This window comes from Alosa pseudoharengus, unplaced genomic scaffold (assembly GCF_046254945.1).
Source record: "Alosa pseudoharengus isolate Yale_2024_CS ecotype anadromous, Long Island Sound unplaced genomic scaffold, YU_APseudo_1.1 YU_APseudo_1.1_scf_16, whole genome shotgun sequence".
Taxonomy (NCBI): domain Eukaryota; kingdom Metazoa; phylum Chordata; class Actinopteri; order Clupeiformes; family Clupeidae; genus Alosa; species Alosa pseudoharengus.
The window spans coordinates 25,800,357-25,826,467 of NW_027468630.1; the positions used below are offsets into that span (position 1 = coordinate 25,800,357).

A 26,111-nucleotide genomic window follows, 5' to 3' on the forward strand; every position below is an offset into this window, starting at 1 on the left:
TACCTGTGGCTGCGCTGGGAGGCTGGATGATTTGGTTTTTGGGTAGGCCTGTCTTTGTTTGCCTTAGGAGCTAAAGGCAAACTGGAGTCCCCTCACTTTGGTTAACAATTTTGGATTGTCACCAAAAAGAAAACAAAGAACCTGATGCTTGTGCTGGCCGTAGCACATGTTTGGTCATAGATCCACCGGGCTGTTAGCCTAGAAATCTAGACGCACCCTAGCGGCAGCAAATTACATTTGCTTCCAGGGCTAGTCTAGCAACTCTCCGTTGGCTTGTGAGCTCGAAAAATTAAACTTCTATCAGGCCAATCAAATCGTGTATAGAGTCGTTAGGCGGGCTTAACATAATGATTGATGGCTGCAACGGGTTGGCTTGAATTCCCTGCTGGAATGGATGTTCCTGTTGGCCAACAGTGTGACACGAGTTAAGCTTGTTTTAAGTTGGCAAAAGTTTGAACTAGCCAACTAGCTCCGCTGGTGGGAAAACGCATGGGACTCAGCGCTGTCCTATTGTGTGCAGAGGGAATTTGAAAGACAACCGATTATCCCGCTCCTCGGACTGAGCACTGCGAATGGTGAGTGCCCAGACCCTACATTTTAATTAATGTGGGTCTGGCTCGTCAGGCTACCGGGCTGTGGGAGCCACAGGTAAGTGCCTCTCACTGGGCTCTGCCAAGCTGACACGCACACACGCATCCACACGCTAGATCGAACTTCCACGCATTTCCATCACATAGGGCTAGTGGATAGGATTAGCCGTTGTGGGGTTTCAGTTACTCTCTTACGTTGTGAATTGCAGGAGGCTTTTAGTGCTTATAGTAATATACCCTAGACAATGAAGAGCTGGCCTCACCACCTCGTAACACTGATATTGCCTAGGCCTGCATATGAGACCTTGTGTTTGGACTTGTGTTTAGCCTTGTGTTTAGCAGACTTATAGGAACGCCACCTATTACCGCCCGTTCCCTATTTCTGCTCTCTTACGAGTATGTGTCACTTAATATTAATTTATATACAAACCAAGATGGCGGATTCCTAAAGAAACGCAAGCACCCACACCATACGTGTATCTAAATTAGCTACAGTATGTACCAAAAATTACATTTTTACCTTGACTCAAAGAGCTGTAAACAGTGTAATAAAGGTTGCGTGTACAATCCGGAACTCCAGTGGAATTTTGATTTGCAACGAGAATTCTCAGTCTAACCATTCATGTGTCGTGTGATAGGGCGGAAATAGGCACCCACCAGCCCAGCACTAAACTCTGAGCGGATATTTCAGGCAGTAAAAGCCCTGGTAAGAACCAAACTAGATTTGGTTCAAATCTACACACCTGGATACTGAAAAATTTAAGATTAATTTTTCAAATGTTATTTTGAAGTATTAAAAAATTTCAAATGAAAGGGGCGGTAGTTGGTGCTTTTACGATAGTTATCATTCATTCTTATATTTGCTGTTATTCTATTTTTTGTAAATAAATACCTTAAATTTATAGCCTAGAAATCTAGACGCACCCTAGCGGCGGCAAATTAATTTGCTCAGCCTGTACGTCTAGTATCAAACCATAGGAATTTCTATTGGCTGAGGCCGTGGACCTCATCCAATCACAGCGCTCTATTTTGTTAGAGAGTCTTAAGGCGGGCTTAACAGGATAACGACAGTCCTGCGACGGTGAACAACAAGGAAGGTGGCTATGGCGAACTAAGAGCGGTTGTTTGAATCGGCGTTGGCGTCAACTTTGGAGGAGTTGGACTTGTGCTTTTCTTTGAAAGTAGAGCAACACAATGCACTTAAGTAATTCCTTTCGAAGAAGGATGTATTTGCCGTTTTGCCGACCGGATACGGATATGGTCGTAGCGCTGGCCTATTGCATGCCTAGGCAGTTTGAAAGACAATTCTCTGCCCGCCCCTTGGATTAAGCGAGGTGAATGGTTCGATTCCAGACTATACATTTCAATGATATAGGATGGCCCGCCAGGCTATTAAATTTACCCTTCATGTTTCATAACCCTAGAAGACATGACTATGGTGAAAGTAAATAACTAAGTGTAAGATTTTGTTTTTTCGTTGCCTTCGAGTGCAGGCTATGCGTGTAGGCTATACTGTTTGTAACACACACACGTTTTAGCAAAGTAGGCTTTAGTGGAATCCTGCTGTTGCTTACACAATCTCACGGGCAAGCAGATTCCTTCTGCAAAGATGCATTCACTCATCGTCAAAATACCAACACACTGTTTGATTTTGTGCTCCTTGCTCTTAAAGGGAATGGCAGATGTCACTCTCATTTGTTTACTGGATGTTATGCCCAAAACACACCCTTGACTATTAAATTGAATAGTTCAAAAGGGTTGTAATTTCTTAGACACCCCTTAAACGATCATGCACAAGACACTTCAGACTTTGCATTAGACTGTTAAAATAGGCCCCTTGGTCTTTAAGTTCAATGAAACCATGAAACGTATCAGTTTTTTCCACTTTAATGGTTGAATATAGTATACACTACATAAACAAACTAAAAATCCAAAAAGGAACCAAAGAAAAAAAACTGGACAATTCATAATTGCTAAACAGTTGCAAACTCATGTAATTTGATTCTGACCCATCAGTCAAGGTATTAAATAATCTATCATTTCACAATTACAAACCCTTGAGCTCTATATTAAACAGCAGCTATAGGCATCAATGCTAAATACAGCTCTATATTAAACAGCAGATATACATCAATGCTGAATACAGCTCTATGTTAAACAGCAGCTAGGCATCAATGCTGAATACAGCTCTATATTAAACAACAGCTATAGGCATCAATGCTGAACACAGCTCTATATTAAACATAGGCATCAATGCTGAACACAGCTCTATATTAAACATAGGCATCAATGCTGAATACAGCTCTATATTAAACAGCAGCTATAGGCATCAATGCTGAATGCAGCTCTATATTAAACAGCAGCTATAGGCATCAATGCTGAATACAGTAGAGGACAGACAGAAGCAGGAGCCTGCCTGTTAGTCTAGCTAATTATTACACATGCTTTACAGGAAGCAGACTAATGCTGAAAGTCTGTGTCTTGAAATTAGAAATAAGAAATGCAAAATGAAGCATGTAAGGAGATATGTTGATCCATTTGAGGATACCGTCTATTCCGACTGGCTCATTGAATCCTGGATCACAAGGACAAGTCATGGAAGAACTGCATGGCACTACCTCCGTGTTCTTCATTACTTAAAGGTCTTGATGTTGTAAACCACCGTTGTGGTGATCCAGTCATCCATATGCATCTAAATATGTATATATGTAAAGATAGGTATAAAGTGGACAGCTTTACCATATATCAGTATTCACTATGTATATCTGCATCATATTACATGTTAAAATTAAAGAAAGGCATGTTTTAATGGACAGTTTAGGCATAACTAACTGAGTTGACAATTCTGTCATCGAAGATGTCTGTCCCAGAGAAAGCCACCCTGTTGAAACAACAATATCAAACTTATGTCCGAAACTCCCAAATCATCATTTTCCGTAGTTTACACATTGTTTTGTGTAATCTACTGGATTACATTTGGCAGAGGAAACATGAGTGTAAGACTCTGCCGTACAGGAACTACTGATGTAAAATGCTGTTACCATCACCAGTGCTGTGCTCCTTGGAATGTAAATACAACAAGTAAAATATAAGCAATACACTTAGTCCCAGTGCAACAGCCAATCCATACACAACAGGATCAACGGTTTTCTCTGTTGAAAAAAAAAACAAAACATGTATGTAAATACACATTTTTGAGATGTCATCTGTTAATCATATTTGATGAGAAAAATACCTTTATTCAAATCAGATGTGTTTCCATTGCTTATTTGTCCACACCAACTGTTGGTGACCGCACAAAAGAATGCTGCATGCTCATATGACTTTCTGGGTCCTATGAATTCAGGGGAGGTCATTATTTCAAGGTGAAATGTACTCTTCACATAAGCTGAGGGGTCAGGATGTATCTCTGTAGCCCACATGCCTTACCTGTGATTGCCAAGAATGTTCCATTTCCAAATTTAATTTCCTCAAAAACTGTGTATGTGCAGTAATATGTTGCTTCATCAGATGATGTAATGTTTCTGATGGTCAGATTAAATGATCCCTCAGATTGCTGTGTTGTCATACGTCCTCTTTTAAAGTCTTCAGTAAACGGATGATTCCATGCCTCATTGCCTCTCCGATGTCTAACCATTGCATGAGGCTTTAGTCCTAGTATTTGCCGGTACCAGTGCTTTGTTTCTTCATTGTATTTCGAAGAGTAAAAACATGCCAAAGTCACTGTATCTCCAGCATCAGCTTCTATAAGTTCACTTAATTGGACAACTTCAGATGTTGCGTCTAGAGAAGTGAAAAGTATACACAGTAATGTGATGGTTAAAAGTGCACATATACATTTTCCATATACACTATTCCATTAAAACCAAAAATAAATTACAAATAATATGAACAATAATAAAAAGCCTGTCAATTTGAAATGAATACAAATACAGATAGTAAAACAAAATAGATAGTAATTTGAACTTACACATTTTTAGATGAGCGAATACAAAAATCCAAAACATGTCCCTTTCAATAAATATTGAAGATCACAAGACCAGTTATATTTAATGTTAACATCCACAGCCAGACTCTCAGTTTCAAATGACCCCAGACTTGAGGAAAGACTTAAATAGTTGAGCAAAAAAAGAAATATTACTTCCTGTTAAATTTTCCAACCAATCAGTGAAGGGACAAACGTGTGATGTCAGTGATTAAGCAGTAGATCCAGCCTCCCAGTCATACACATACAGAGTCACAAAAGATGACTTGTACCCAGTGACATGCTGCTGTTAACAGCTCCTGCTTCCTGACTTCATTTCACACACTTCACTTCACACTTCAAATCCACATTGATGCATGCACGGCACTCGGGGGTGGACAAAAAACAGGCAGGGTAAGTTCAAAATAAACCGAAACAGCTCTTCTTGGAAATTTTCAAGGTGTCAATCACAACTTGTAGTTTATTCTATGAGTTCTGTGTTTAATCTACTGTAAGTGACTATTTGACATGAATCTTATCAAATATTTTTGGGAAATCGTTGTATCTGGTGGATGGTGTGGGTGTGGGAAAGTGAAAAGAAGGGAAAAAAGTATTGTTTCTCCTTAGGAGGAGGGACTTACTGTTGGGAGTGTCTGACAATACCCACACTACTAATACTAGTGTAGCTAAAGTGAGGGACTATTCACTTTAAGCGGGTGAAATTAATAGATAGATAGATAGGTAGATACTTTATTGATCCCCAGGGGAAATTCAAGGTCTCAGCAGCATACATACAACACAACCACATTCTTTAACATCAGAAAGAGTAATAAAGTATATAATATAAAAACACAACTAAGCAATAAGGACAGTAGAAGATAAAGAATGCTAAATATACTAAAATACAAATTATATAACTAACACTTAATGCAATATATAAAAATATACTAAAATACAAATTACAAAAATACAAATTATACTAACTAACACTTAATCTAAGTCATTCTAGAAACAGTATCCACATAGTGGTGATTAATCAATCAGAGGCGCTTGCAATGACTGAGGCAGGGACTGAGCCTGTGATTCTCTGTGCATAGTTAAGATATGGTAAGGTGCTCTAAGGTGCTCTGTGCGAATGAGTGTCATGGTGGTAGTGCAATGGTGATAGTGGTAGTGGTCATGGTCATGGTCATGGTCATGGTCAATGAGGGTTACAGAAGGATTCACTTTTTACCATGACAGTATCCCAAAAATAACTGCTGGGATTCCCATGTGCAGAAACAGTGCTGCTGAATGACAAGGCATTTAGTTTTAAATGTAAATGTCTTATTTATGTGAATGTAACCATTGTCCCACTCCTACTCTAAAATGAGTGCAGTATTTACTAGAAATGTACTATTAAAACTAGCGGACAATTTAGTAAAACAAACACAATATACTTAATTGGGCACACAATGCAGTAAAATCGGAGCCCAATATAGTAAAACAACATGGTACAATATAGTATAACAAAAAGGGGACTGGCCTCCTACATGACAACTGTAGAGACCAACCACAACTTGGTGGTGTAGTACCCAGACTGTCCTCAAAGGAGGCGGGGGCGGGCAAAACAATTACTTTTACACACACTGTGGGGATCTACTAGCCTAGAAATCTAGACGCACCCTAGCGGCGGCAAATTAATTTGCTCAGCCTGTACGTCTAGTATCAAACCATAGGGATTTCTATTGGCTGACGCCGTGGACGTCATCCAATCACAGCGCTCTATTTTGTTAGAGTCTTAAGGCGGGCTTAACAGGATAATGACAGTCCTGCGACGGTGAACAACAAGGAAGGTGGCTATGGCGAACGAAGAGCGGTTGTTTGAATCGGCGTTGGCGTCAACTTTGGAGGAGTTGGACTTGTGCTTTTCTTTGAAAGTTGAGCAACACAATGCACTTAAGTCATTCCTTTCGAAGAAGGATGTATTTGCCGTTTTGCCGACCGGATACGGATATGGTCGTAGCGCTGGCCTATTGCATGCCTAGGCAGTTTGAAAGACAATTCTCTGCCCGCCCCTTGGATTAAGCGAGGTGAATGGTTCGATTCCAGACTATACATTTCAATGATATAGGATGGCCCGCCAGGCTAGGGATCTACCCCTAAAACAACAATATACCCCTAAAACAACAAATCAGTGTCCAATTGATATTCTATTGCGGAGGGTAAAAAGTGATTGTGCTACGCCAGTGTATGGGTGTGCAGAGAGAAACACACTTCAGGTTCAGGTTCACCAACTCTGCTGCTGACACATGCTACTGACACAAACCCTTTCTGAAGCAGTAACATGCGCGCACGCGCGCGCACACACACACACACACACACACACACACACACACACACACACACACTAACTAGGAGCAGTGAGCACAGCACACACAGACACCAAACGATCTTAAATTAAAGAATGATACAATAGAAAGCTCTATCTTATTTTCATAAATAAGGCCTGCTCTGTAATTCCCCTACAGCTTTCGGGTGCATATTTCACAACTGTCTCTTTGGTCTTTTCACTGGCTCTGCCATGATGAACATCTAAAGAATGAAGCCATCGCTGCTTGTTCTTATAACTAGCCAGCATGGCTAACCTCTTCAAAGTCAAAGTCAAAGTCTGCTTTATTGTCAATTTCTTCACATGTCAAGACATACAAAGAGATCGAAATTACGTTTCCCACTATCCCACGGTGGAGACAAGACATTTTACCAATTTGGTCCACAGACAAACATAACATTCAATTAAACAATATAAAAAGTAAATAAGAAGGCACATACAATGAAGAAATAAGAGCAGCAAAAAATGGGTTGAAATTGTGCAATTGTGCATACAGTAGACAGTCAATATAATAGTGCAAAAGTCAGGCCAATAAATGGCTGAGGTAGTTCTGTTTGACCTAAGTATGCAAGTGGCATAGTGGTGCAAGTTATGTAAGAGCAGCAGAAGTGTGTTCAGAAGTGTTTTCAGGACACAGGACAAGTTGCAAAGTGTGCAAGTGTACAAGTGGAGTAGTGCAAGTGGAGTAGTGCAAGGCAGCCATTGTGGGTCCAAAAGTCCAGGATGTTATGTGGCTGAGGGTGGAGGGGGGAGAGGGTGGAGAGAGTTCAGCATCCTAACAGCCTGGTGTATGAAGCTGTTGGTGAGTCTGGTGGTGCGGGACGGCTTCTTGAGGGGGACGTGTGTATGTCCAGAATATTTCAAGCATTTTGTGTTTCTTGCTAATTCTCGCTTCTCACAACTAAGGATGGGTATCGACGACCGGGATTATATTATTACCGGTTTGCGATTGGTCGGTACGGGAATATCATTATGTTTTTGGGCAAACAGTGCTGCTATTGGTATTTATATAAAGTTTATTTATTTCATTTAATTTCATTAATTTCTAAAGCATGAGTTTGACTTCCGTATGGAATTTAGGCTACAGGAAGTGATAGATGTATGCATGTGTCAGCCTTGTCAATTCAGACACTCCTTCTCATAAATGTTCACCGATGGCCAAGACACAGAACCTCACAACAGATCTAGGGCTGTATTTTGGGCTCCAGCGCATGGCGTAAAGCTCGTTATTCACCCGCGCAAAGCTTAATTCGGTATTTTGCACGTTTATTTTTTAAACATTGCGACCAGGGGTGTGGCAATTAACAACCTAGGGAGGGGCCTGGCGCCTTGTCTAAAAATCGCTATCATACACCACCTAAACCTGGTCAGAAGTCACTGGCGAGTTGTTCATATACTATTTTAAGAGCGCATGTCAACAGTCATATTGGCAGGTGCACGCACCATCCTTCTATCATTCATGAACGCACACCAGCGCACGTTCATGCAAAGCATTACAAATTGCACGATTACAATGGGAAACATAATTAGAATAAAGATATTACGAAATACTGTACATCTCATGATGAGTAGTTATTCACCATCATTTGCAAATTGGTAATGACGGTTAAAAGTGATTAGGGGAGAGGCGAGAGACACTATGGAGCACAACTGAAGACGCACTGTCATGAGATATAAGCAACTCCTCTGCAGGATAAATGTTGTTTTATTCAGTCATTTGAGCAACATTAGGGTAAGTGTTGCTTTTTCCAGCCTATGTTTTCGGTGGTAACCCATTGTCAGTCAATAGTGAAAGTAACTGCATATAACTGTCTTGTCGTTGACTGACTCCTTGGTGAAGTTAGTTTCACTTTGCCAATGAGTTCAAATAATAAACGAGTGCAAATGCGTGAAGGCTATGCTAGGTTTTAGTAAAGCATGGTTTAAGAATGACTATTCCATACGGTCTCGCAAACAGCCTCCTTCAAATGCGCCGTTGAATGCCAAAATACCGATGCATTTATTTGACATAACGCGCGTTGCGCCGTTAAAGGGAATGACAGATGTCATTCTCATTGGTTTAAAATGATGTTACGCCCCAAACACACCCATATGACTGATTACAAAACCTAGGAACACCTTGTTGCGCCATGCGCTCCACTTTTGATAACGAAACCCCTCCCAGTGTGAACTGGACATCCTACTAAATTTGAATAGACTTTTGACAAATGACGATGCACTTTAGAATGTCATGATAGGGCCCCTAGTGTTAAAAAGTACAACAGTTCTCAAAATTCAATCCGAGGTGATCTGTTTTGTGGTAGGGAAGAACAAGTAGTCTGTAGCTCCAATTTAAACTTCCTGGTAAGGAAACAGATGGTGTGACATCATTGGCCGCGCCTCCGTGTGACAATAGGGAATTCCCTGGAATTCCCAGTGACGCAGTCGTAAGCAACCCAGAACCGGCAGCCAGTGCACCTCAGACAGCAAAAGGCAAGGGGTCAGGGTCGCGGGTAATTCAAACAATTAACACGTTTTGGGCATAGAATGTCAATGGCCAGTAGGTCCTCCTCTGGCCTCTGTCCATGCTAGGCTGGCCAGGGACCTGACCTGGAGGTATTTGCTGTTCTGCTGGTGCTCTTGAGGGAATTTCACAGGCCTCAAGTTATTGCTGTGTGCTTTTCTGGTGGGGCCTACTCTCTTCTCCAGCCTAATGATGTACACAGGTAGAGAGAGTAGAGTAGAGTATCATTTATTAATCCCGAGGGAAATTAAGGTGTCCAGTAGCATACATACATACAGAATAAACAAACACACAGACATTACACACATCATTGCACATATATTCACCATACAGCACACACTTACATACATCTAGCCAAAGTTAGATCTCTCACACACACACACACACAGCACACACACACACACAGCTGTGGTTGTGATGAGAAGAAAAAAGTGGTTCATCACATGTGCCACAGCTCAGTGGTACATAGCAAAGAGCAGCTAAAAAGAGTCTGGAAAAAGTGGAAAAAGTGTTCAAAGTGTCCAGGTGTCTCAAAGTGTCACTATGCATAGTCCAGGAAGAAATCGGGGTGAACACACACACTCCCACACACGCACACACACACACACACACACACACACACACACACACACACACACACACAGTGGGGGTGGAGTTGGTGTATCAGCAGCAGGAAAAAAAAGTGCAGATGAGCGTGCAGGTGTGGGAAGGTTGATTATGCAGTCCAGTCACCTATGATGATCTCTTTCTGGGTGTCCTTCTGTGTGGTGTTGAACAACTGGATGGCCCTGGGGACAAAGGACCTCCGTAGCCTGTCTGTCTTGCATGGGATGGCACGGAATCTGTAGCTGAATACGCTTCTCTGGTTGTCAAAGACTGGGTTCAGGGGGTGATTGTAATTGTCCATTATAGAGTCAAGTCTGCTCAGTGTCCTCTTCTCAGCAGTGGTAGTGAGAGCCTCCAGTTCTGTGCCAACAACAGACCCAGCTTTCCTCACCAGCCTGTCAAGGCGTCCAGCATCTCTCTTCCTGATGCTGCCTCCCCAGCATGCCACAGCATAGGAAAGCACACTGGCCATGACAGACTGGTAGAACATCTGCAGGAGTCTGTTGCATACATTGAAGGATCTCAGCTTCCTCAGAAAGTAAAGCCTGCTCTGACCCTTCTTGTAGAGTGCTTGTGAGTTAGCAGACCAGTCAAGTTTATTGTCCAGATGTACCCCCAGGTACTTGTAAGTGCAGACTGTTTCCACTGTCAGGGTGTACCCTTTCTACCACAGAGAAGGGTGTGGGGAGAAAACAGGAACCCAGCTTGCCTTGGGCCCACCACGGGAAGTGTTTCAGCAACACACGCTCGCCTGGAAGAAGATCTGGTGCTCAGGTCCTTCGGTCATAGAGCGCCTTGTCCCATCCTTGTTTGTGTGCCCAGCTTTCTTCCGCCTCACGTTGAACCACCTTTTCTCTGTCTAGTCAACATACAATCACCACCTGCTCGCCGAGCAACCTGGACAGAATATCAGCATTTTTGGTTAACTCTCCCAGGCTCCCATCTTATGGTATAATTGTAATCGGCCAACTGAGACACCCATCGTTGCTCTACAGCCCTGAGCCATGCTGACTGCAATTGGACCAGATAGTTATTGTCCGTATATGCATCGATAGTGGCCCACCACATCATTTTTCTCTGTAGGGTGCAAGCATTGGCTAGCAAACGCAATTACCCTTTCTTGACCTTCCTGCACCTGTGACAAGACAGTGCCTAGACCATCCAAGCTAGCATCCATGTACATTTTGCGAATGGGGAGGGATTTTGCGAATGGGGAAGGCAAAATCTGCATATGCTGGAATTGGGGCACCAGTCACCAGGACACTCTTCAACTGGCAGAAAATCTGTTCACAGTCTGCACTCCACACTACTGGGGTATCCTTCCCTACATTAGTGGTGCTAGGATCTTTGTGAAGTCTTGGACAAACCGGCAGTAATACCCAATAAAGTCAAGGAAGGAGTGTAATGGATGGTGCTGGGGGCTTTCCACTGCTCCACCACTGCAGGCTTTGCTGGGTCCATTGCTACCCCCTCCTGGCTGACCATGTTGCCATTGGAATAAATAGCATTTCTTAGGTTGTTACTTCAGCCCCATCTCCATGCAGCAGACACTGGAACACATCCTTTACGTCCCGCAGGTGGCTGTCATCTAAATAAATATGTAACAATTCATTGATCCCCAGGCAATGCTGCATTAGCCACTGGAAGGTAGAGGGGCATTACATAACCCATAGGGCATACGATCAAACTCATACAATCCCATAGGGGTCGTAAAACAGTCTTCTCTCTGTCCCTTGGGTCAACTTCAACCTGCCAGTAGCCACTGAATAAGTGTGGCTATGTGTGGAATACCGTGCAGCCTTCTGCAAAAAAGTCAGTGATCCTTCACAGCATTGAGTTTTTGGTAATCCACACAAAGCGCCAGTAACCATCTTTTTTCTTCACCAGCACAATGGGCTGGCACTCACCCTGTTTACCCCACTCTCCAACATGTTCTTCAATAGACTGCGAAGTTAAGGGTAAAGGCTGGGTGGTACCGGCTGATACTGTTCCCGGCTGGGAGATGCTGTGCCAGTTGGGATTTGGTGTTGAATGACCCCTGTCCGCCCAAAATATTCCTTGTGCCTAGCAAATACCACTCCCCACCAGGTAGCACTCCCTTAAAGGTCTTGATGTTGTAAACCACCTCTGTGGTGATCCAGTCATCCATTCCATATGCATCTCAATATGTACAAATAGTTATAAAGTTGACAGCTGCTTTACAACGATATTAGTATTCACAACAAATAGCCTATTTGAGGCACAGTTTTACTCAGTTTTACGTGATTATTTTTGTCATATAGCTGACAATTCTGCCATCGAACATTTCTCTTGCATGAAAAATGATCTATTTTGACTCACAGTTGCAATGTGAATCAAACCACACATCTAATGGAGGCAGTGTGAATACTCTAACCTGTTCTCTTTTAGTCAAATGCACTTGACATTAACCAACGGGAACCTGTCTTTGGTGATGTCATCGTCCAAAAATTAAAATGGACTGGCATATGCACATGCCCCACATACAGTGTGTGGGTTCTGATATTTCTGTTTGGCTGTGGTTACAGAGGTGTAACTTCCTTTTGTGGCCAGCACATGAATCGGGCGGCGAATCAAGGACTTCCCACTGCTCCGGGTGTGTATGTGTGCTCCTAGTGTGGGTGTGCTCGTAGTGAGCTCACTGCTCTGAGTGTGTGTGCCCCCGGATGGGTTAAATGCAGAGAAGAAATTTCTAGTAGGAAACTTCCTACATGACCATACAGTACAACTTAACTTAAAAACAAAATTAGTTTCTGCTGCAGTGATGATTTGAAAGCATTCATTATCAGAACTAAATGCCTCGCCTTACTTTAATCAAGATGAATGAAATTTCATCCACTATACAACAAAAACGGCATAAGTGAAGAATACTTTCATAATGTTTATTTATTAGAACATCCTTCATCATGCAACAGAGCATAATACATTAACACATACAATAAAAAAAAAAACATCAAGGTTAAACTTTCTAACATGCAATTCACAGAGCCTTGTGCACGCTTTTTGTAGGTAGACATTGGTCTGTGTCCACCATACATCGAACCCTGGTCTCCCACGTCAGAGAGTGCATTGCTACTTGTTGAGCTACACTACTGTTCCTAATTCTCTGATGAAAATGTTCATTTTGATTCTATATTCCGATGTTCTATATCATACTAGCTATGCTTTTTACAAATATGTTTCTGATGGAAAAGATGAAAAGATGAAAAAGAGATCAACGTGAACGTGAGTCAGTTACTGTAAGAACCGTAGCGTGGTTTCAGCTAGTAGCCTATGTGATAGCGATCAAGTGTAGCCTAGGCCTATGGTTGATATAGACCTACATATTCTATACGATTTACACATTCAAAAAGCATGGATAAGCTGAAAGAAACTAATAAATGTATAGCTAGTGAAATCATTTCACTATCCTAGTCGCTAAGATAGAAATTATTAGGACACATACTTTAGGCTATTCAGAAATTATTTACGAGATCATTGCAGCCTGATTATTAGCCTATTTAAAGCTTATACCATGGTCTAGGTTGAAAAGGGTGTCATTTAAAAAGTGATATACTACACCTATACAATTATTATGACGTTGCTTACAACACCTGAGTAAGTCCACTCAGCTGTGACTTATCAACATTCCACAGCATTGCAAAAACAGCTGAAAAAACGAACAATTTTAACTCTAAAACTCATTTAGTATTAATAATTGATTTCATATTTATTTATTTCGTAGGCCTAAGTGACCATGGTATAAACGGGATAATGCCCTTCGATGCGTCCATTATCAGAAATAAATGGACTTCGCAGAAGCAACCGTCCTCCGCTTCGCGTCGGACAGTTCACGCCTCCGCGTCGTTCATTTATTTCTGATAATGGACATCTCGTCGGGCATTATCCATCTCTGGTGTGGTTTTGTCGATCAGAAAAGTAATTTTCCTTAGCTATATTGAAATAGGCTAATGATGTCAAGTGCACTTCTGTGGGGTTAGGGTGGGCGCAGTGGACTCGGAGTGCTGTCGCTGAACATTGGAATTTGTGGCTGCCCAGGACTTTTCTAAAACGTCTCGCTATCACCCGCACACCGCAATAAAATGACGTAGGCTATTTAGCAGTCAAAATCCGAAATGTCAGGGGGGGGGGGGGGTTGGGAATCGTCGGACATCCATTATTTTTGTTATTCAGCACCCCTGGTCAAAAATAGGTTCCCGCGCGCCTGGCTTGGTGTTGATCATCTGCTGTTGAACATCCCCTACCTCTAGCACAAGAAATGTCTATTTTAATCTAAGTTGTTTAATGTGAATCAGTTTTCAACAAGGATGTAACAATTTACAAATGACTGCAGATCACAGAAATCACAGACTGGACTTTACAGCAGAGATCCAAACCTCAGTACCAGAACCAGTTCAGCCAGAAGACCGAATGACCCTGGAGTGCACTGTACTTACTGAGACCAGAACCGAAGAGCTGAGTGTGTTCTGGTTCAGACTCGCTTCAGCAGTTTCCCGTCCTGTGAGTATTTACATCCAGAAGAACTGCAGCAGTGAGTCTGAGTCTGGTTCTCACACTCAGAGATGTGTCTACAGACTTCCTGTGGGTCACACATCTGATTCTGGAACATTCTACTGCGCTGTGGCCTCATATGGTAAATTACTGTTTGGGAACAGAGTAACGCTGGATAAAAAACAAACAGGTACTGTATGTCTTTATCGTAAATTATATCAACACTTTATTATTTCACTGTATTACTTCATTTCACTGAATTACTTCATTTCAGTTATATGCATTGTATACTGCTTTACTCTAATATAAACTGCTCAATGAAATTGTCATTTATATGTATATATATACTGACTTACAAGTGTAGGCCAAAAGCCATACATGTTAACAAGCTCTCCCTCTTAGACTCAGTGGATCCTGTGATAGTTGGTTTGACGGCAGCATTGGCCCTGTCTATTGTAGTAATAATCGTCCTGGCCAGTTTAAGATGCAGAAGGACAACATGTAAAGACTGCGAAGGTAATAAGATTTATACTACATAAAAATAATTAAGTAATAAACAATTAGAGTTACAGAGTTCCTTTCACTGACCAGTTTGCATGTTTTTTTTAATATTTTACCAGTGCACCACCATTCAGGACACAACCCTCTCAGAGTGCAATCAGCGGGTCAGGTAAAGAAAAATATGTATAGTTGCTTTTGTTCATGTTGAGCATTTGTAAACATATTCTCTTTTATTCTCATTTATGTTGCTTGCGGTGCTTCTCAAACCCCAGTCACTGCGCTGATTAACTGGTGGAATATGTTTTTCAGAAAGATGACATTCTCACTCTGTTTTGTTGTCCACTTGTGTCCTTCAGGGCCATGAAGCAGAGGGCCTTAACTACGCAGCCCTACAATTCACAAAGGGGAAAAGTAACAGTGGCATAGAGAGGAAACGACCACCTCAGGAGAGCACCTACTCTGGTGTTAGGTCCTCTAGGCCCTAAATATCGTGTAAGGCTTCAGAAGAGCACTTGTGGCCCTAAATACTGTACGTCACTTTTCATAAATGATTGTGAGATGATAATTGTATGTTACCATTAATAAATCATGTGCTGTCATTATAATCTAGGACCTGTCTTGATGTAAAATATTAACACATAATCTAACCATAAACTCGCATAGCCCTGTGAATTTGTATTGGTGGGAGTGAATTCATGACTGCTATGCACTGGGAATCATATGTAGTAACATACACATATATTCACACAGTGCTTATTCAATAAATCTTACATGGCTCAACTTTGTGGCAACACAATTCTTCATTGTGTGTCAGTAAAGTAACCTTTCTAAATCTACACTCTTACCACAACATTTAACAGACAGCCTGTGTAACCAATTGGACATGGAAACTGTGGTCTAACAACTACAGTCAGTTCGACAGGCTGTGAAATGACATTAAGGTCACACAAACATGCACAGCACAATGGATGTTTCATGTGCACTGACTAGCATAGTAAATACCCACCAGGGAGTAGTTGGCTGTGGCACATCACAGGGAGTCTACTTCATCCCAAGCTGCCTAACTGAACATTGTTTCAGTTTTTAATTGTTTTGTATTTGTATGAGTATTTTGAATAAAGTGTGTTTGCTAAAAAAAAAGACTCAAACTCCTTTTATGCAGGGAGCAGCACCAGTGGGGTTGCCTGGCAGTACTGTTGTAATCTCATTTGACTATTTTTTTCTGCTTAAAGTGATTTTCTTGCCAATGCTATGGATTTAGTCTAACTGCTTAATCTTTCACTAATGAAGTTCAGCCTGACACTAACCACTTAGTGCCTTACATCACATCTTCATCTCTCACACATTTTGGTAACAATTTACTTGACAGTATCGACATAAGAGTTACATGACACTGTCATGAACATATGACACTGACATGACACATAAACCCTAATCCTAACCTCTAACCCTAACCCTTGTTAAGACAAAAACCGAATGTCACAGAAGCGTTATGTCATAAACGTTTATGACTTGTTTATGACACATTCATGACAATGTCATGTCACTCTTATGTCGATACTGTCAAGTAAAGTATAACAAACATTTTTTATGCCACAGTATACACTGTGCTTCTCGCCAGCCACTTTTGCTCTCACACTAGTGCCCGAATCCATATTACCGGTATTCACTGTATATTATCATATTAACAAAGTAGTCAGGTAGAACCCCAGGATAGGTGTGACATAAGGTACGGATGCAATGTTTTTGCATAAATTGATAGTTTAGGGGGTGAAGACTCAGAATCTGATGCACCCTTGAGCATTTTTTTTTATTACATAATCTGCCACGCCCCCTTTTTTGACCATAAAAAATAACTAGATGCACATTACTGTATAAACCCATCATGTATGGTATCAAATGAAAACTCTTCTCAAACAGAAATCAACGATGTCAATACAAAATGCTAAATATGATTTCAAGTCCCTCCAGAGAACACAATATCTGTAAAGTTCGGTAAGGTCACACTGCTGAAATGGTAGAATGAGCAACAAATTGTCTCAACAATTAATCAAATAGACAAAGTTATAGGGAACAAAGTAGTACTTTCTCACAAATTCTGAAAGCAACTATATACAGAACATGTTGCCAGGCTGGCACATGTGGCCAGGCTTGTACACATCACAAACATCAAATGTCCCCTCCAAAAAACATTCACTCAATCAGACATTTCTCCCTCGCTGTCATCAGTATCCTCCACTGAGAGTGTAGCCATCTTCAAATTTTTATTTGCACCAACTTCATCACCACTACTGCAATGGCAGTAGGTGGTGCATGGTAGTCCATCTGGCTGACAGCAGCAAGGGGCCCTGGAGCATGCTGGCACTGCCTTGCATCCACAAGCAACAAGCTGTAGACCTGTTTTGGGTGCAATGTCATTGTTGCCATAAACAGGCACAGGTCTCCTAATTTTGCAGCCATAGCATTAATGTCAATTACTTTGGGCATCCATGACCTATTGATTAGGGAATCGGACTTGTAGGAAAAATGTGGGTGGGGGGAGTGACTTAACAGCGCACTTAACTCCCACATCCATATCCACAGAGAAGGTGCCCTTGAGCCTTGCTCCCCGGGCGCCGGATCAAGGGTTGCCCACTGCTCCGGGTGTGTACTGTATGTGTACTCCTAGTATGCTCACTGTTCTAGGTTGTGTGTGTGTTTGAATGGGTGTACACTGTTTGTGTGGGTGTGTTGTACACTACCCCCAAATGGGAAAATGCAGAGCACAAATTCCTTGAATCGGTGGGGTCAGCCCTATGTTCCCACATTTCTAGGGTTAGGGTTAGGCCTGAGGTGTGGGTTAGGGTTAGGGGACATAGGGTTGTGGGAACATAGGCATGCTCCCGTACTGGTATATGTAAGTATACTTGGCCGTGGCCTACTGGTTAGGGCTTCGGGCTTGAAATCAAAGGGTTGCTGGTTCGATCCCCAACCAGTAGGAGAAATGTTGGGGGGGAGTGGTTGAAGAGCACTGCTCTCCTATGCCCACAACCACTGTTGAAGTGCCCTTGAGCAAGGCACCTGACCCCTCACTGCTCCCCGAGCGCCACTGTAGCAAGTCAAGTCACTGCTCCGGGTTAGTGTGTGCTTCACCTCATGTGTGCTCGTTGTGTGCTTCATCTCACTGTGTGTTCACTAATTCATGGATGGGATAAATGCAGACCAAATTCCTTGTATATGCAAGTATACTTGGGCTATAAACCTGATTTACATTTGTTGTTATAATTCCAAATGATACGTGTCATTCCTTGCAATACTGGAAGAAATAATTTTCTTGATTCTGTCCTCTTCTCCTGTAATCAACTTTGCAGTTTTCTCTGTAATTAAAGGGGCAAATTCAAGGACTATTATAGTTAATGTGCTGACTAACTGTAGCCTGACGTAGCCATACTCAATTCTAGTCAGAATATTATGAGTCTGATACTGCTCCATTGGGACGTAATTATGGGGCGTGTTTCAACCGATACGGGGGGGGGGGGGTTGACTCTGCACTCAATTGGATAGACCTAACCAATCAGAGCAACAAAATAGCTTACTGTGAGGTGTAGGAAGAACACACAAACCATCCTTCTTCTCCACAAATGCCTTAACATTGTTTTCTGGGAAAGGCTGTCGCAAATCCCTCGAACAGGTGGTCAATCAGAGATTTCAAACGAAACGAGGGATCAACATGTCACAATGCAACATGCTGTTTTCCCTTGATGAAAGTGAAACCATTAGTTTGAGAAACCCACATCTCAACTTTGGCCAAAGTTTTCAGAAATAATCGTTTTCAGTGATAACATATATTATTTAAATAATATGCATTTTCCATATGGGGTTTTAAAAGCCATGTCTCCTTCTAGCCTCAGCATTTTTGTTGCAAACATAATATAAGCGTGCTCAGATGACGTGATAGACAAGGCGCTGTTGCTCACCTGTCCATCATCGAAAAGCCTGATTTGATTTGATTTCATATTAATCCATGATGTGTTTCTGGTTGGAAAAATTACACGGAGAGCGTACAAAAGTTAATGAGATGCATGAACGGGAGAATGATATGACAGTTGTCCTGTAAAAATGGCAGAAATTAGCTGTGTAAAATGCTAGTTAATGTCTGCAGACTAGTGCTAGCTGACTAGTTTCGTTTACTCATGGCAACAGTTGATAAGGAGGGAAAATGCATGGTTTAAGCCTTCTCCCCTCTCAACGGTAAAGTGACACGCCCACTTTGGTATGCAGGAAAAAACAACTATTTTCTTGTTCAAGCTCCGAACCAAAGTGCCACGTTCTGAACCGTGTTTAGTTTGGTCGAAAATGCTCCAACCGGTTCAAATGTTGGTTCGCTAATGGGAACGGAGCTGTTTTTCTTTTGGTGGAAAGTACCTATATGAGAGCTGTCTTAGCTGATCCAATCACTGACAATACTGTCTGATTTGAGGTTCAGTTGATACATATCTGGCCCAATGTGAATCATATGGGTCAGATCAAGAACGTAACAAAATTTATTGAAAATGGGATGCTATATCACTATCGGAGTCCTCGGAGTGATTAGACCTTTGTTTATGTGTGTGTGTGTGTGTGTGTGTGTGTGTGTCTGTCATAGGTGGACATCCCGGTTCCAGAAAGTAAAAGCCATATATTCATGTGATATCACTAATTATCTGATCTACCTGGCTGCTAATTAGCATGAGCTGGTTTACTAAATGGTTGGATCAAATACTTGGCAGGACTTTTACTTTTTGAACCCGGGATGTCCACCTCTGGTGTCTGTGTGTGTGTTCTACAGGCATAATTTTGTCAGTGAATACTGAGAGGCACATGTCTCAGTTTGGCATGTGGAAATGCTAGAATTAACCTCCAATATGAAAAGAGTCTTATGAGATCTTTTGAAAATGGGTTTACCTTATTGGCTATGTTTGTTTAATTGTGCAGAGTTCGGTTGTCCACTCAATCAATGTTTGAGTTGTCAGTACTCTCTTTGCAGTGCTGAGCATATGACTAAAGAGACCAATACACTCCCTCTGATACCATTTCACCAGAGGGGGCACTATTACTGTACATGGATGAAAAACCTTGAGGGACAGTGATTTTGGACAAGGTCTACACATTTACAACATTAATCTGGGAGCAAATTCAGTGTGGTGTGCATTTGCCTCTTACATTCGCATTTTAATTATTTCCATGATGGCTATGGTAAAAAGTGTTTTGCAATAAGACAGGTTCACTGCACTTGATGGTATGCCATTTTTTATTTGACTTCATAAAGGCCAAATGCCACAAGACTGCAGTCTGCTACACAATTACATCACCATAATTCACCATAACATGTTGACCATAACTCTCCACTGGTACCATAACAAAGGAACATTTACCCATTTTACAGCATAAAAACATTGTGTCAATGTGACATTGTATTTTGAATAATTTCACAGCATTACATTTATATTGTTTATTCAATTTTGCACCATTCATTGTATTATATATATATATATATCATAAATATGTTTTCCTTATTATATTTAATTTATTGTATTGTTTCTTTTCTTTTTTATGATTTTAAACAACCTGTGATGTAATGGAAAAATGTTTGTCAGGTTATGGAACATTTAACAGGAAGTAAAAAAGTGATCACTTCAGTGTACACATCAGCACATTACATTCAGCATCTTGCTTCACACAGAGGAAGAGTCTCACACAACTCAGACATGTGCTTCAAGACCATACTTTGGTCTGTCATGCTGTTCAGGACAATATGTTAGTACTTGGAATCATTTCACATGCAATGTAACAGTATGGATATTCTGTATAAGTTATTTCATTGTATTGATTATTTCAGTTCACATCACAAGGAAAGGAGTCCTCCATATATGAGGCTATACATTTGGATTGTTACATTTTGAACTTGTTTCCTTATACAACATAATCTCGTTCAAAAGGAATTATAACGACTAATATTTCACATATTTTAGATGCTGCTGAAGAACTAACGATCCATCAGCCTGACTCAGTGATCACAGCTCAGCTTGGGGAGTCGGTGACTCTTCAGTGCAACTTTACCCAAGGGAGTCAGTACATGTTCTGGTACAAGCAAAAGCCAGGGGAGAGGCCACAAGTGATGGTTCGAGCACACGTTTTATCAGACAGTGAGTTTCAGGTTGGGTTTAGTGAACTTGATTACAGCATGCAGAGGGGGGATAGTGTCTTCCACCTGACTATAAAAAACACTACTGCATCGGATGAGGCATCCTATTTCTGTGCAACTAGAGATTCATATGATACCATATTCGGAAATGGAACGTTTCTGGTATTGAGAGGTAAGCCAGGTATTTTTTTTTTCAATTCAGTTTCCTCTGTGTTATCCATCCTCATTTCTTCTGTTGTAAATGTATATTAGTTGCAAATGCACTGCATTTCATTAGAGCAAAATAATCTGTCTAAAAGTCGATAGTCCATTAAATTGTTTTGTTATGTGTTTCAGAGACATGCTTAATTACACGTACAAAATCAACCAAACAATTGTGTCTATGTAGAAAGTAGACTTAAACTTCTTCTTAAACTTCTTCTTAACGTTCTTGCAATTATTTAACATTTAACAGGTACAGTAACATGGAAATATGACTCAGTCCCAATATTTGTTTGTCGTGGCTTATAAATGATTGCAGATAACAGAAACCACAGATTGGATTTAACAGCAGTGATCCAAACTCCAGTACCAGTCCCAATTCACTCCAGTGACCCTAAGACCCTGTTGTGCACAGTATTTACCGAAACCAGAACCAAAGAGCTCAGTGTGTTCTGGTTCAGACCTGCTTCAGGGAGATCCCATCCCATGAGCATTTACATAGAGAAGAACTGCAGCAATTCTCAGAGTTGTGTCTACAGACTGCCTAGGGGACAAACACCAGATTCTGGAACCTTCTATTGTGCTGTTGTCTCTTATGGTCAACTACTATTTGGGAACGGAACAAAACTGGATAAAAAACAAACTGGTATGTCTTCAACATGAATACTTTCCTTGTAGACTACTTTCTTTATTCTTTTACATTCTTTGAATTGAACAATACATTATTGAAATGTCAACTTCTCAATATTCAGTAACGTTGTCACATCATGACATACTGTATTCATGGGGGGTACTTTATCTCTTAAATCTAAACTCTCTTTCAGAGCCAATGGACCCTGTAATTGTTAGTTTGGGAGCTGCATTGGCCCTGTGTATTGCAGCACTAATCCTCCTGGCCTATGTAAGATATAAAAGGACTACATGTAAAGACTGCAAAGGTAAGAACATGCTAATTACACATAAGCGATGAAAACAATAGTGGTTTATGTGTGCGGGAGCTCAGTTTACTGACCAGTTTGTGTTTATTGATATTTTACCAGTGAACACCACACAGGGCCACAAGCCTTTGAGGGCACAGTCAACGGGTCAGGTAAAGAAAATATTATAATTTAATTAGGTTAAATTTATCATCTAATTTTTGCTCATATAGTTCATTTTCTTATTCTTTATTCTTGTTATATTCTTATTAATGTAATCATTTAGAAGTAAAACCTGTCCTGAGATGCGTATAAATTCACAAACATAGCTGAACATTCGTGAACGTTTGCAAACAGCTGTTTGTCTTGAATTTTCCGCAAGGTTTGCGATCACTCAAACAGTTTGATGACAGTTCACCGCAAACATGCTGGGAGCTGGACGAAGGGTTACCATTGAGATGGAATGTTTGCCCCAAATAGTTTAAATCTATCTGCTCAGATGACTCAGGTAACTATGTGTTTCCTAGGACTGTGATGCAGAGATGCTCAACTACGCAGCCCTGCAGTTCACTGAGGGGAGGAGCAAGACTGGCAGAAAGAAGAGACCGCCACCGCAGGAAAGCACCTACTCTGATATCAGATCAACTAGGTCCTAAATTCACTCCCCTTTTCAGATTATTTTCTCAGATTACCAACAGATTATGCTGATGTTCTAGAATGCAATAACAATAACTTAGATTGTTTTTATGTACAGTGTTTAGTCAGGTCATTGATGGGGTATCTGAGAACATTAAGCTCTCTGACTTGCAAGTTCAAATGTATTGCCATATCCATGACAATAACAGTCAGTGGGTTGCAGCAGCAACAGGGCAGTACTTCAGACCACTCCACAACTGGCCCTGAGATCTAGGTCATCATGAGTAGTCTTCATTTCTAATCATAGGCTTGAATTTGTACATACTTTGTAGCTGAACTGAAAGAGCATGATGCTAACAGCTAGAGTCCAATCAAGTCTTTTTTCCAGCTCCAAACACCCTATTTTAGAGTGCCTCTCAGTATTCACTGTTGCCAGGTTAGCAAAGCTTTCTGCAACCACTTCCATTATGCTCACACTGTTGACATTGTACTGTATTTCCTATCTCTCCTCCATTTTGGTTGGCCAGTAAGTTAGTGTTTGCAAAAGATGAACAGGTAGGGAAGAAACATGTTATTGTTTCTGTCTGCACTGAGCTACCTAAATGTACTAGAAATAGGGGTAACACTCCATAATAAGGTGCCATAATAAATAGCAAACTAGTAATTACCTAACCCTTTGTTAATATTTGTTAATTGTTAATATCTATTTGGCACAAGTTAATAGTTTTTTCATCATTAATTAAATATTAGTTGTTTGCATAAAATCTGTATGTTAATGTTTTAACAAATCTATTAACTAATATTGTATTAATATATGTTAGTTAACTAAATATATTTTTGGCACTAATTAACAGTTATTTCTTACATCATTTAAATGTTAAATGTTTATTTACAAACTATATGCTAATATAAAAGTTAATGACACATTATTATTTATCTAGCTTTTTAGCTTTGTGGATAATCTATGAAATGTATGGCTTTAATGGCTTTATGGTCTTGTGGGGTGTATAAGGCACCCTACTGCCAGTGGTTGGTTGTGTGAGAGTGTGCGCTCCTCTTCTTCCACTTCATCCTTATTGGATACCTCTGTGGTTGGCTGTCCTGTAATTGGTGACTCTCTGTCTAGTCTTTGAAAGTAGTGTACTCTTTGCCTTTGGAAGTACTATTTGGTTGCTGCTTGAATTTGGTGAAATTCAGGGGAGGGGGGTGTAACAGAGTTAGAAATGTAGTTTAGTGTTTGTATGTGATTGTCGCCGTAATTAAGCAGCTTTATTGAGATTGGTGTTTTGGAGCCCCCTTTGGAGAAACGCTATACTGCAGCTCTGCTGCGTTTTGTCCTTGTATTGTTGCCATAGCTCAGGGGTCGGCAAATAGTGGCCCGCGGGCCAATTTTGGCCCGCCATCTATTCTATCTGGCCCGCGAGATGACGTTAATTTGCTGTTGAATGAATTTTTTTTTTAACCCCATGTTTTTAAAAAGAAAAAAAGGCCTACAGCAATCCCATCAATTTCAAAACATTTATTGAGGTATAGATGATAGTCCTACTAAAGTGACAAAACAGGTGGAACATCCTTGCAGTTATCCATGACGCACAGGTCGGAACGGTATTGGCACGCGAGTGCGCGTAATCTTGTGCAAAAAAACAACAACAGTGTCCTGTCTCCCTCTTCCAGTGGGCAAGGTCAAAAATAGCCTATGTTTCGTTAAATTAATAGGCTTGGCATTAAGAAATGCAGGCAGGCTCAACACATACCTCTGCTTCCATTCTTCTTTGTAGGTCCTGCATTCTGAATCAATTTTTCTTTTCAAGGCTTTTGACAACGACATTTTGCATCGATAACTAGCATATAGCAATGTTCAGCTAATCATTTACACGTCATCCAAAAGAATAATATTTGTAGCCTACACATTAGTTACGGCAAGTTGCTAGGCAAGTCGCCTGTTTCATGAGAGACGACAGGAGATGCAGCAGGCGGCATAAAAACAGCGCACATAAGCAAATAAACGTTTTTAATGGAATTAAATTAAATGCATTTTAAAAGTTAGATGATGTTTATTTTAATATAATATAATAATTAATAATTTAAATAGTAGGCCTATAACCCCCCCCCCCCCCCCCCCCATTACAAAAGCTATGGCCCGCGATGCCATTGTCTGAAAAAAAATTGGCCCGGGTCCAAACGTAATTGCCGACCCCTGCCATAGCTGATCAGAAGCGGTATGCTTTGCATTGCATAGGTTGAATGTGTAAAGCTCTCCCCACTTTGTTTTAATTTTGTAACTGTAAAATGTTGTTTAAGTTGAACACTTTGATATACCACCGGTATTATGTTACTTTACATGTATTGTTAAGATTTGGGTGCAATTCTAGCAACTTAGAGAACGTTTATTAATGTTTTCATTGTGACCACGAGTTCATAGACACTGAGTCTAACGTGACTAGCTGTAAACTCCCCTAGCAACTTTCCATGCATTCAGTGTAGTTTAGCTTAGTGTGCATGGAAAGTGCAATTCAGTCTAGCAGGAAATGAATGTACATTTTGTTTAGCATTATGTTTATGCATTACCTATGGTCTATGTCTGTGAGTGTTTAGTGAGTCTCAGAATATTAATAAACTGTCATTCTGTGCACCTTAACATTCCATGTCGCATGTCTCCCTTAGTAGGGCTGACAGTGATGGTGTAGGAATGATGCATGTAATATAGCCCATTCAACTACTTGTTGTTTTGTTTTAACTTTTCCTAAAGGAAAAATATGATAAGCCAGTTTTGGTCTCAGTCCCTTCACTGTCTGACTAGTTATATATTACTAATATATTAATAAAGCTTAACCAACTTTATTATAAGGGTCCCCCATACTGATAGTTATATATTACTGATATATTAATTAAGCTTAACCAACTTTATTATAAGGTGCTCCACACTGATAGCTATATACTACTAATATATTAATTAAGCTTAACCAACTTTATTATAAGGGTCCCCCATACTGATAGTTATATATTACTAATATATTAATTACAGTGGGTCCCTGTTAAGTTTGGACGGGTTCCTTCAGGAATCACGATCCCCATTTTCTCGGCAGAAATGGCACAAACTGCAGTTGACACAAACAACCACAAGGTGTCACTTGGGTGCCACTACTATTT

The 26,111-nt window shown here is 40.8% G+C and overlaps 3 protein-coding genes across 3 annotated transcripts; 2 read left to right on the forward strand and 1 right to left on the reverse strand.

Annotated features, from left to right (window-relative positions):
* Nucleotides 1–2,488: 2,488 nt before the first annotated feature.
* On the reverse strand, nucleotides 2,489–4,671 carry LOC143125806 (uncharacterized). Its single transcript, XM_076287552.1, has 6 exons — nucleotides 4,561–4,671; nucleotides 4,020–4,373; nucleotides 3,826–3,924; nucleotides 3,632–3,742; nucleotides 3,422–3,471; nucleotides 2,489–3,282 (listed from the first exon to the last, which is right to left on the reverse strand). Exons 1-6 carry the CDS (start codon nucleotides 4,595–4,597, stop codon nucleotides 3,223–3,225), a joined length of 711 nt encoding a protein of 236 aa, XP_076143667.1. The 5' UTR covers nucleotides 4,598–4,671; the 3' UTR covers nucleotides 2,489–3,222.
* Nucleotides 4,672–4,896: 225 nt separating this feature from the next.
* On the forward strand, nucleotides 4,897–16,155 carry LOC143125807 (uncharacterized). Its single transcript, XM_076287553.1, has 5 exons — nucleotides 4,897–4,968; nucleotides 14,386–14,733; nucleotides 14,946–15,059; nucleotides 15,164–15,213; nucleotides 15,401–16,155. The coding sequence occupies exons 1-5, from the start codon at nucleotides 4,932–4,934 to the stop codon at nucleotides 15,527–15,529; spliced, it is 678 nt and encodes a 225-aa protein (XP_076143668.1). The 5' UTR covers nucleotides 4,897–4,931; the 3' UTR covers nucleotides 15,530–16,155.
* A 4,515-nt stretch (nucleotides 16,156–20,670) lies between these two features.
* On the forward strand, nucleotides 20,671–23,052 carry LOC143125274 (M1-specific T cell receptor beta chain-like). The gene is made up of 5 exons (XM_076286611.1): nucleotides 20,671–20,819; nucleotides 21,035–21,379; nucleotides 21,728–22,346; nucleotides 22,449–22,498; nucleotides 22,853–23,052. The coding sequence occupies exons 1-3, from the start codon at nucleotides 20,771–20,773 to the stop codon at nucleotides 22,069–22,071; spliced, it is 738 nt and encodes a 245-aa protein (XP_076142726.1). The 5' UTR covers nucleotides 20,671–20,770; the 3' UTR covers nucleotides 22,072–22,346; nucleotides 22,449–22,498; nucleotides 22,853–23,052.
* Nucleotides 23,053–26,111: the final 3,059 nt, after the last annotated feature.